Here is a 12,698-nt window from a genome sequence, read left to right as displayed (position 1 = left end):
CATGGAGTGAGAAGACAGAGTGTGACATCTTGATATATTTACTCAATGACTCAGTGTGGATTCTCTACATGGAGTGAGAAGACAGAGTGGGACATCTTGATATATTTACTCAATGACTCAGTGTGGATTCTCTACATGGAGTGAGAAGACAGAGTGTGACATCTTGATATATTTACTCAATGACTCAGTGTGGATTCTCTACATGGAGTGAGAAGACAGAGTGGGACATCTTGATATATTTACTCAATGACTCAGTGTGGATTCTCTACATGGAGTGAGAAGACAGAGTGGGACATCTTGATATATTTACTCAATGACTCAGTGTGGATTCTCTACATGGAGTGAGAAGACAGAGTGTGACATTGATTGATTGACATCTTGATATATTTACTCAACTTGTCTTTAGATTTGAATGCAGAGATGCGGCGACATGCTGGCCTGTGTCCGTTTAATGAGTAGCTTCTCAAACTACTGTGTAGTCTTCAATATCTTCTACACTACTGCCACCTAGTGGCTCATATTTGCAACCACATCCTAAGTTCCTTGAATAATTGTATTAGCTTTTATTTCCCTAGCTGGCTAGCATTGTGTACGTGCTGAAAGATTCATTTATGATTGTTTATCAAAATAAAACTATAGATGTCAACATTGTGTACGTGCTGAAAGATTCATTTATGATTGTTTATCAAAATAAAACTATAGATGTCAACATTGTGTACGTGCTGAAAGATTAATTTATGATTGTTTATCAAAATAAAACTAAAAATGTCAACATTGTGTACATGCTGAAAGATTAATTTATGATTGTTTATCAAAATAAAACTAAAAATGTCAACATTGTGTACGTGCTGAAAGATTCATTTATGATTGTTTATCAAAATAAAACTAAAAATGTCAACATTGTGTACATGCTGAAAGATTAATTTATGATTGTTTATCAAAATAAAACTAAAAATGTCAACATTGTGTACGTGCTGAAAGATTAATTTATGATTGTTTATCAAAATAAAACTAAAAATGTCAACATTGTGTACATGCTGAAAGATTCATTTATGATTGTTTATCAAAATAAAACTAAAAATGTCAACATTGTGTACGTGCTGAAAGATTCATTTATGATTGTTTATCAAAATAAAACTATAGATGTCAACATTGTGTACGTGCTGAAAGATTAATTTATGATTGTTTATCAAAATAAAACTAAAAATGTCAACATTGTGTACGTGCTGAAAGATTAATTTATGATTGTTTATCAAAATAAAACAAAAAATGTCAACATTGTGTACGTGCTGAAAGATTCATTTATGATTGCTGCCATTGGTAAAAACTAAACTCTTTTAAGACTTTGCTCACATTTGATTTCTTTTATCTAGACTTGCAGAGTTGGTGTTTATCCAAAGACTCGTAGCAAAGGTGGAACCAAATGATATCAAGATTCTTCCACTCTGCTCCCGTGGACTAGAGTGTGAGCTACTTTTCTCGTCCTCTTTTCTAAAATCTTGCCCTCTTCCGCCTTTTTGATGACCTCTGGAGGAATTGTAAAGAAACATTTGATCCTTTTGGCCATTTAAACAATTCTTACAGCCGAAAGCATCGTAAGTCTAAAGCGTGTTTTGCTTGGACAAAGACTAGATGTTGTCTAGTAGCCATTGAGGAGAGAGCTAGCTTGGCCACCACACCTGGGAATAACATCCCAGCAATAGTTCCTCTTCATAGTTCTTCTTCATAGTTAATAGTTCCTCTTCATAGTTAATAGTTCCTGTTCATAGTTCTTCTTCATAGTTTATAGTTCCGCTTCATAGTTCTTGTTCATAGTTTATAGTTCTTGTTCATAGTTTATAGTTCCTGTTCATAGTTTATAGTTCTTGTTCATAGTTAATAGTTCCTGTTCATAGTTCATGTTCATAGTTCTTGTTCATAGTTTATAGTTCCTGTTCATAGTTCTTGTTCATAGTTTATAGTTCCTGTTCATAGTTTATAGTTCTTGTTCATAGTTAATAGTTCCTGTTCATAGTTCATGTTCATAGTTCTTGTTCATAGTTTATAGTTCCTGTTCATAGTTCATAGTTCTTGTTCATAGTTTATAGTTCCTGTTCATAGTTTATAGTTCTTGTTCATAGTTAATAGTTCCTGTTCATAGTTCATGTTCATAGTTTATAGTTCCTGTTCATAGTTCCTGTTCATAGTTCATGTTCATAGTTCTTGTTCATAGTTTATAGTTCCTGTTCATAGTTCATAGTTCTTGTTCATAGTTTATAGTTCCTGTTCATAGTTTATTGTTCCTGTTCATAGTTTATAGTTCCTGTTCATAGTTTATAGTTCCTGTTCATAGTTTATAGTTCCTGTTCGTAGTCATGCACATTCAAACTATACCGTCATACAGACCCCAGTTTGATACATGAAATGCAAACACTTGAAGCCACATGTCACTTTCCCTGCAGTCCAAGGTCAGGTTTAGGACTTCTAGTCCCACACAGCTGAAGATATGAACTTGAGTACATCTTGAAGACTCCTACGCAGGCTTTTTGGCCATGTGTGGATTTGGAAGAAGGGAGCCTGGGAGTGTTCTGCTTTCTGTCAGCCTGGCTTCTTTATGTGTGTGTGAGACGTGTTTAAGGGAGGCTTGGATGGAACAACTTGGACATAGATGTCAAGACCACTTTTCATCTAGAGGCCAAGCAAACAAGACCCGGGTGACTAATGGATCTTGTTTTTAGGCCGCCATGATCAAGCCTTCTGATATCTCTGCTTGGGTCTCTCGCTGCTTTAATGCTGCCAACTAGATCGCACGGTCTGGACAGTTGGGGGTCTGAGTCCATCCTGCTCTCTGAGTCCATCCTGCTCTCTGAGTCCATCCTGCTCTCTGAGTCCATCCTGCTCTCTGAGTCCATCCTGTGGTCCGAGTCCATCCTGCTCTCTGAGTCCATCCTGCTCTCTGAGTCCATCCTGCTCTCTCAGTCCATCCTGCTCTCTGAGTCCATCCTGTGGTCCGGGTGCATTTTGCGGTCCGAGTGCATCTCGCGGTCCGAGTCCATCCTGCTCTCTGAGTCCATCCTGCTCTCTGAGTCCATCCTGTGGTCCGGGTGCATCTTGCGGTCCGAGTGCATCTCGCGGTCCGAGTCCATCCTGTGGTCCGGGTCCATCCTGTGGTCCGGGTCCATCCTGTGGTCCGAATGCATCTCGCGGTCCGAGTCCATCCTGTGGTCCGGGTGCATTTTGCGGTCCGAGTGGATGTCGCGGTCTGGGTCCATCCTGTGGTCTAGCAGTCCCCACAGTGGCCACAGGTGCTGGGTTCAGGTTTTAGGAGCAGCTGTCCAAGGTTGTGTGCCACAGAAGCCACAACCTTTGTTTGTTGACCATGTGACCTCACCACCAAATACTCTGTTTTCTTCACTGGAAACCTTGTTTACTGTCTTAATAATACTGTACATACTGTACACTTGTTTACTGTCTTAATAATACTGTACATACTGTACACCTGTTTACTGTCTTAATAATACTGTACATACTGTACACTTGTTTACTGTCTTAATAATACTGTACATACTGTACACTTGTTTACTGTCTTAATAATACTGTACATACTGTACACTTGTTTACTGTCTTAATAATACTCTACATACTGTACACCTGTTTACTGTCTTAATAATACTGTACATACTGTACACTTGTTTACTGTCTTAATAATACTGTACATACTGTACACTTGTTTACTGTCTTAATAATACTGTACATACTGTACACTTGTTTACTGTCTTAATAATACTGTACATACTGTACACTTGTTTACTGTCTTAATAATACTGTACATACTGTACACTTGTTTACTGTCTTAATAATACTGTACATACTGTACACTTGTTTACTGTCTTAATAATACTCTACATACTGTACACCTGTTTACTGTCTTAATAATACTGTACATACTGTACACTTGTTTACTGTCTTAATAATACTGTACATACTGTACACTTGTTTACTGTCTTAATAATACTGTACATACTGTACACTTGTTTACTGTCTTAATAATACTGTACATACTGTACACTTGTTTACTGTCTTAATAATACTGTACATACTGTACACTTGTTTACCGTCTTAATAATACTGTACATACTGTACACTTGTTTACCGTCTTAATAATACTGTACATACTGTACACTTGTTTACCGTCTTAATAATACTGTACATACTGTACACTTGTTTACTGTCTTAATAATACTGTACATACTGTACACTTGTTTACTGTCTTAATAATACTGTACATACTGTACACTTGTTTACTGTCTTAATAATACTGTACATACTGTACACTTGTTTACTGTCTTAATAATACTGTACATACTGTACACCTGTTTACTGTCTTAATAATACTGTACATACTGTACACTTGTTTACTGTCTTAATAATACTGTACATACTGCACACTTGTTTACTGTCTTAATAATACTGTACATACTGTACACTTGTTTACTGTCTTAATAATACTGTACATACTGCACACTTGTTTACTGTCTTAATAATACTGTACATACTGTACACTTGTTTACTGTCTTAATAATACTCTACATACTGTACACTTGTTTACTGTCTTAATAATACTCTACATACTGTACACTTGTTTACTGTCTTAATAATACTCTACATACTGTACACTTGTTTACTGTCTTAATAATACTCTACATACTGTACACTTGTTTACTGTCTTAATAATACTCTACATACTGTACACTTGTTTACTGTCTTAATAATACTGTACATACTGTACACTTGTTTACTGTCTTAATAATACTGTACATACTGTACACTTGTTTACTGTCTTAATAATACTGTACATACTGTACACTTGTTTACTGTCTTAATAATACTCTACATACTGCACACTTGTTTATGTCTTAATAATACTGTACATACTGTACACTTGTTTACTGTCTTAATAATACTGTACATACTGTACACTTGTTTACTGTCTTAATAATACTGTACATACTGTACACTTGTTTACTGTCTTAATAATACTCTACATACTGTACACTTGTTTACTGTCTTAATAATACTGTACATACTGTACACTCATCTAATGTCTCATCTTGTGATGATACTCTGTTATTAATGCTGTACAATGTGTGGTGTAATATTAATAATGTGTGTTGTGTGCGTGTGACTAGTGTGCGTGTGACTAGTAAGTGTACTAAAGTGTGCTGTGTGTGTGTGTGACTAGTAAGTGTACTAAAGAGTGTGTTGTGTGTGTGTGACTAGTAAGTGTACTAAAGAGTGTGTTGTGTGTGTGTGACTAGTAAGTGTACTAAAGAGTGTGTTGTGTGTGTGTGACTAGTAAGTGTACTAAAGAGTGTGTTGTGTGTGTGTGACTATTGAGTGTACTAAAGTGTGCTGTGTGTGTGTGTGACTATTGAGTGTACTAAAGAGTGTGTTGTGTGTGTGTGACTATTGAGTATACTAAAGAGTGTGTTGTGTGTGTGTGACTATTGAGTGTACTAAAGTGTGCTGTGTGTGTGACTATTGAGTGTACTAAAGTGTGCTGTGTGTGTGTGTGACTATTGAGTGTACTAAAGTGTGCTGTGTGTGTGTGTGACTATTGAGTGTACTAAAGTGTGCTGTGTGTGTGTGTGACTATTGAGTGTACTAAAGTGTGCTGTGTGTGTGTGTGACTATTGAGTGTACTAAAGTGTGCTGTGTGTGTGTGTGACTATTGAGTGTACTAAAGTGTGCTGTGTGTGTGTGTGACTATTGAGTGTACTAAAGTGTGCTGTGTGTGTGTGTGACTATTGAGTGTACTAAAGTGTGCTGTGTGTGTGTGTGACTATTGAGTGTACTAAAGTGTGCTGTGTGTGTGTGACTATTGAGTGTACTAAAGTGTGCTGTGTGTGTGTGTGACTATTGAGTGTACTAAAGTGTGCTGTGTGTGTGTGACTATTGAGTGTACTAAAGTGTGCTGTGTGTGTGTGTGACTATTGAGTGTACTAAAGTGTGCTGTGTGTGTGTGTGACTATTGAGTGTACTAAAGTGTGCTGTGTGTGTGTGTGTGTGACTATTGAGTGTACTAAAGTGTGCTGTGTGTGTGTGTTCCAGTGCATGGAAGATGTCAGGAAAGCGAGACTGGACTCCATGGATGAAGAAGAGAAGTGCTCCAGTGGTGTGTGCACTAGGTGCAGTACTGCTGTGCTGCCTGCAGAGCGGCACCGCCATCCTTGGTGAGTCAGTCTAAGATCTCTTTGTGCCAACACCTGGGCACCTGGTCAGGTCCTCCTTTGGAACACACCACTAGCAGTGGGCACCTGGTCAGGTCCTCCCCTGGAACAAACCACTAGGAGTGGGCACCTGGTCAGGTGGTCCTCTGGAACACACCACTAGCAGTGGGCACCTGGTCAGGTGGTCCTCTGGAACAAACCTCTAGGAGTGGGCACCTGGTCAGGTGGTCCTCTGGAACACACCTCTAGGAGTGGGCACCTGGTCAGGTGGTCCTCTGGAACACACCACTAGCAGTGGGCACCTGGTCAGGTCCTCCTCTGGAACAAACCTCTAGGAGTGGGCACCTGGTCAGGTCCTCCCCTGGAACACACCTCTCAGAATGGGCACCTGGTCAGGTGGTCCTCAGGAACACACCTCTCAGAGTGGGCACCTGGTCAGGTCCTCCTCTGGAACACACCACTAGCAATGGGCACCTGGTCAGGTCCTCCCCTGGAACACACCTCTAGGAGTGGGCACCTGGTCAGGTCCTCCTCTGGAACACACCACTAGCAATGGGCACCTGGTCAGGTCCTCCCCTGGAACACACCTCTAGGAGTGGGCACCTGGTCAGGTCCTCCTCTGGAACAAACCTCTAGGAGTGGGCACCTGGTCAGGTCCTCCCTTGGAACACACCTCAAGGAATGGGCACCTGGTCAGGTCCTCCTCTGGAACATACCTTAAGGAGTAGGCACCTGGTCAGGTCCTCCTCTGGAACAAACCTCTAGGAGTGGGCACCTGGTCAGGTGGTCCTCTGGAACACACCTCTAGCAGTGGGCACCTGGTCAGGTCCTCCTCTGGAACAAACCTCTAGGAGTGGGCACCTGGTCAGGTGGTCCTCTGGAACACACCATTAGCAGTGGTCACCTGGTCAGGTCCTCCTCTGGAACAAACCTCTAGGAGTGGGCACCTGGTCAGGTCCTCCTCTGGAACACACCTCTAGGAGTGGGCACCTGGTCAGGTCCTCCTCTGGAACAAACCTCTAGGAGTGGGCACCTGGTCAGGTGGTCCTCTGGAACACACTTCTAGGAGTGGGAACCTGGTCAGGTCCTCCTCTGGAACATACCTTAAGGAGTAGGCACCTGGTCAGGTCCTCCCCTGGAACACACCTCTCAGAATGGGCACCTGGTCAGGTGGTCCTCAGGAACACACCTCTAGGAGTGGGCACCTGGTCAGGTCCTCCCCTGGAACACACCTCTCAGAATGGGCACCTGGTCAGGTGGTCCTCAGGAACACACCTCTAGGAGTAGGCACCTGGTCAGGTCCTCCCCTGGAACACACCTCTCAGAATGGGCACCTGGTCAGGTGGTCCTCAGGAACACACCTCTAGGAGTGGGCACCTGGTCAGGTCCTCCTCTGGAACACACCTCTAAGGGTGGGCACTTGGCCATGTCCTCCTTAGAACAAACCTCTAGGAGTGGGCACCTGGTCAGGTCCTCCTCTGGAACACACCTGTAGGAGTGGGCACCTGGTCAGGTCCTCCCTTGGAACACACCTCAATGAATGGGCACCTGCTCAGGTCCCCCCCTGGAACACACCTCTAGGAGTGGGCACCTGGTCAGGCCCTCCCTTAGAACACACCTCAATGAGTGGGCACCTGGTCAGGTCCTCCCCTGGAACACACCTCTAGGAGTGGGCACCTGGTCAGGTCCTCCTCTGGAACACACCTCTAGGAGTGGGCACCTGATCAGGTCCTCCTCTGGAACACACCTCTAGGAGTGGGCCCCTGGTCAGATCCTCCCCTGGAACAAACCTCTAGGAGTGGGCACCTGGTCAGGTGGTCCTCTGAAACACACCTCTAGGAGCGGGCACTTGGTCAGGTCCTCCTCTGGAACATACCTTTAGGGGTAGGCACCTGGTCAGGTCCTCCTCTGGAACACACCTCTAGGAGTGGGCACCTGGCCAGGTCCTCCTCTGGAACACACCACTAGGAGTGGGCACCTGGTCAGGTCCTCCTCTGGAACACACCTCTAGGAGTGGGCACCTGGTCAGGTCCTCCTCTGGAACACACCACTAGCAATGGGCACCTGGTCAGGTCCTCCCCTGGAACACACCTCTAGGAGTGGGCACCTGGTCAGGTCCTCCTCTGGAACACACCACTAGCAATGGACACCTGGTCAGGTCCTCCCCTGGAACACACCTCTAGGAGTGGGCACCTGGTCAGGTCCTCCTCTGGAACAAACCTCTAGGAGTGGGCACCTGGTCAGGTCCTCCCTTGGAACACACCTCAAGGAATGGGCACCTGGTCAGGTCCTCCTCTGGAACATACCTTAAGGAGTAGGCACCTGGTCAGGTCCTCCTCTGGAACAAACCTCTAGGAGTGGGCACCTGGTCAGGTGGTCCTCTGGAACACACCTCTAGCAGTGGGCACCTGGTCAGGTCCTCCTCTGGAACAAACCTCTAGGAGTGGGCACCTGGTCAGGTGGTCCTCTGGAACACACCATTAGCAGTGGTCACCTGGTCAGGTCCTCCTCTGGAACAAACCTCTAGGAGTGGGCACCTGGTCAGGTCCTCCTCTGGAACACACCTCTAGGAGTGGGCACCTGGTCAGGTCCTCCTCTGGAACAAACCTCTAGGAGTGGGCACCTGGTCAGGTGGTCCTCTGGAACACACTTCTAGGAGTGGGAACCTGGTCAGGTCCTCCTCTGGAACATACCTTAAGGAGTAGGCACCTGGTCAGGTCCTCCCCTGGAACACACCTCTCAGAATGGGCACCTGGTCAGGTGGTCCTCAGGAACACACCTCTAGGAGTGGGCACCTGGTCAGGTCCTCCCCTGGAACACACCTCTCAGAATGGGCACCTGGTCAGGTGGTCCTCAGGAACACACCTCTAGGAGTAGGCACCTGGTCAGGTCCTCCCCTGGAACACACCTCTCAGAATGGGCACCTGGTCAGGTGGTCCTCAGGAACACACCTCTAGGAGTGGGCACCTGGTCAGGTCCTCCTCTGGAACACACCTCTAAGGGTGGGCACTTGGCCATGTCCTCCTTAGAACAAACCTCTAGGAGTGGGCACCTGGTCAGGTCCTCCTCTGGAACACACCTGTAGGAGTGGGCACCTGGTCAGGTCCTCCCTTGGAACACACCTCAATGAATGGGCACCTGCTCAGGTCCCCCCCTGGAACACACCTCTAGGAGTGGGCACCTGGTCAGGCCCTCCCTTAGAACACACCTCAATGAGTGGGCACCTGGTCAGGTCCTCCCCTGGAACACACCTCTAGGAGTGGGCACCTGGTCAGGTCCTCCTCTGGAACACACCTCTAGGAGTGGGCACCTGATCAGGTCCTCCTCTGGAACACACCTCTAGGAGTGGGCCCCTGGTCAGATCCTCCCCTGGAACAAACCTCTAGGAGTGGGCACCTGGTCAGGTGGTCCTCTGAAACACACCTCTAGGAGCGGGCACTTGGTCAGGTCCTCCTCTGGAACATACCTTTAGGGGTAGGCACCTGGTCAGGTCCTCCTCTGGAACACACCTCTAGGAGTGGGCACCTGGCCAGGTCCTCCTCTGGAACACACCACTAGGAGTGGGCACCTGGTCAGGTCCTCCTCTGGAACACACCTCAAGGAGTATGCACCTGGTCAGGTCCTCCCCTGGAACACACCTCTCAGAGTGGGCACCTGGTCAGGTCCTCCCCTGGAACACACCTCTCAGAGTGGGCACCTGGTCAGGTCCTCCTCTGGAACACACCTCAAGGAGTATGCACCTGGTCAGGTCCTCCCCTGGAACACACCTCTCAGAGTGGGCACCTGGTCAGGTCCTCCTCTGGAACACACCTCAAGGAGTATGCACCTGGTCAGGTCCTCCCCTGGAACACACCTCTCAGAGTGGGCACCTGGTCAGGTCCTCCTCTGGAACAAACCTCTAGGAGTGGTCATCTGGTCAGGTGGTCCTCAGGAACACACCTCTAGGAGTGGTCATCTGGTCAGGTCCTCCCCTGGAACACACCTCAAGGAGTGGACACCTGTAACAGAATAAATGATTTGAAGAATAAATGCAAAATGTCCATTCCTAGACCAAGTCCCAAAGTTCACCGAAGAGCCTGAGTCGGTGGTGCAGAAGCTGGGAGGCAGCGTGCGTCTGCGGTGTGGCGCCCGGCCGGCCTCCGCCAACATCAGCTGGCGCCTCAACGGCCAGCAGCTGATAGGCGGGGATCTGGGCGTGGTGCTTCTGCCCGGCAGCTTGTTCATCGCCGCCCTCGCCAACGCCACTCTGGGTCGCTACCAGTGTGTGGTCAGCACCCTCGCCGGAGCCCTGGCCAGCGTGCCCGCCCACGTCACTGCAGCCGGTCAGTAACAGCCACACACACACACACACACACACACACACACACACACACACACACACACACACACACACACACACACACACACACACACACACACACACACACACACACACACACACACACACACTGGACCCTTGACTTGTTTATAGTTTGTCCAACAACTTATTTTCTCTGCTTGAAGACATTCTCGATTACTTCAAAGTACAACTGTGCATTTCTACCATTTTGTACTCTTGTTACCATTTCTACTCTCCCTGCCGGTGCGTGGCCTAACTGGCTTTACATGTGCAGACTGTGTATATTTGATATGCATCATGGGACTGCGAGGGGGTCTGGAGCAGTGTAACCTGAACCACAGGAATGAAAGAGACCCGGGGGCAGGGGCCAGTCCGAACAGAAAGAGGGACTTGGACTCCCACCAATTTGCTCCCAGAACAGCGAAACCCCCCATAAAGTCCACCAGCTGGGCTCAGCAGAACTTCTGGTGCCTTGTTGAGGGACTTGAGAGCACGTGGTGGACAAGGAAGACAATCAATAAATCAATCAATCAAAGTTGACTTAATCACAAACGTCTCAAAGGGCTGCACAAGCCACAACCACATCCTCGGCTCAGATCCCACATTGGCCCCCACAAGAAGGTTTTGGGGGACAATGGAGACATGGGGGCTATGAGGGATAAGAGAGACAAGGGGGACTTGGTGGACTCGGGAAACAAGGGAGGCTAGGGGAAAAGGGAGACGAGGTGGACAAGGGAGACATGAGGGACTAGGGGGCCATGGTGGACTCGGGAAACAAGTGGGACTAGGGGGCCGTGGTGGACTCGGGAGACATTCGTATATTTGAATGTCTGACTGGAGGACGGGATGGAGTTGGATATGTGGTCCTGTGAACAGAAATATTTATTGCTTGACAAGTCAGAACCACTTGAGGACTGAAGCAATGGATCATGTCTCAGAAAAACAGTCTCCTCAAGGATTCCAGTAGTCCCTGACCAAAACAGTCTTTGTTGTATCATTGAACACAACTCTACCACTTGTGGCCCTCAGTCTCCTCAAGGATTCCAGTAGTCCCTGACCAAAAAAGTCTTTGTTGTATCCATCCATCCATCCATCATCTTCCGCTTATCCGAGGTCGGGTTGCGGGGGCAGCAGCCTAAGCAGGGAAGCCCAGACTTCCCTATCTCCAGCCACTTCGTCTAGCTCTTCCCGGGGGATCCCGAGGCGTTCCCAGGCCAGCCGGGAGACATAGTCTTCCCAACGTGTCCTGGGTCTTCTCCGTGGCCTCCTACCAGTTGGACGTGCCCTAAACACCTCCCTAGGAAGGTGTTCGGGTGGCATCCTGACCAGATGGCCGAACCACCTCATTTGGCTCTTCTCGATGTGGAGGAGCAGCAGCTTTACTTTGAGTTCCTCCCGGATGGCAGAGCTTCTCACCCTATCTCTAAGGGAGAGACCCGCCACACGGCGGAGGAAACTCATTTCGGCCGCTTGTACCCGTGATCTTATCCTTTCGGTCATCACCCAAAGCTCATGACCATAGGTGAGGATGGGAACGTAGATCGACCGGTAAATTGAGAGCTTTGCCTTCCGGCTCAGCTCCTTCTTCACCACAACGGAACGGTACAACGTCCGCATTACTGAAGACGCCGCACCGATCCGCCTGTCGATCTCACGATCCACTCTTCCCCCACTCGTGAACAAGACTCCTAGGTACTTTAACTCCTCCACTTGGGGCAGGGTCTCCTCCCCAACCCGGAGATGGCACTCCACCCTTTTCCGGGCGAGAACCATGGACTCGGACTTGGAGGTGCTGATTCTCATTCCGGTCGCTTCACACTCGGCTGCGAACCGATCCAGTGAGAGCTGAAGATCCCGGCCAGATGAAGCCATCAGGACTACATCATCTGCAAAAAGCAGAGACCTAATCCTGCGGTTACCAAACCGGAACCCCTCAACGCCTTGACTGCGCCTAGAAATTCTGTCCATAAAAGTTATGAACAGAATGGGTGACAAAGGACAGCCTTGGCGGAGTCCAACCCTCACTGGAAACGTGTCCGACTTACTGCCAGCAATGCGGACCAAGCTCTGACACTGATCATACAGGGAGCGGACTGCCACAATAAGACAGTCCGATACCCCATAGTCTCTGAGCACTCCCCACAGGACTT

The 12,698-nt window shown here is 47.3% G+C and overlaps 1 protein-coding gene across 1 annotated transcript in view; it reads left to right on the top strand.

The window, feature by feature from the left end:
• Window positions 1-12,698, top strand: part of boc (BOC cell adhesion associated, oncogene regulated) — an 82,952-nt gene that overhangs the window by 27,122 nt on the left and 43,132 nt on the right. The window contains 2 exon segments of the mRNA XM_061921161.1: window positions 6,091-6,212; window positions 10,259-10,531. Of these exon segments, the coding sequence (XP_061777145.1) occupies window positions 6,101-6,212; window positions 10,259-10,531 (385 nt within the window). The 5' untranslated portion in view covers window positions 6,091-6,100.

The sequence above is a fragment of the Nerophis ophidion genome, linkage group LG15 (genome assembly GCF_033978795.1).
Source record: "Nerophis ophidion isolate RoL-2023_Sa linkage group LG15, RoL_Noph_v1.0, whole genome shotgun sequence".
Taxonomy (NCBI): domain Eukaryota; kingdom Metazoa; phylum Chordata; class Actinopteri; order Syngnathiformes; family Syngnathidae; genus Nerophis; species Nerophis ophidion.
Note: the sequence above shows the minus strand (reverse complement) of the source record. Positions and strands in the feature narration are given on the sequence as shown.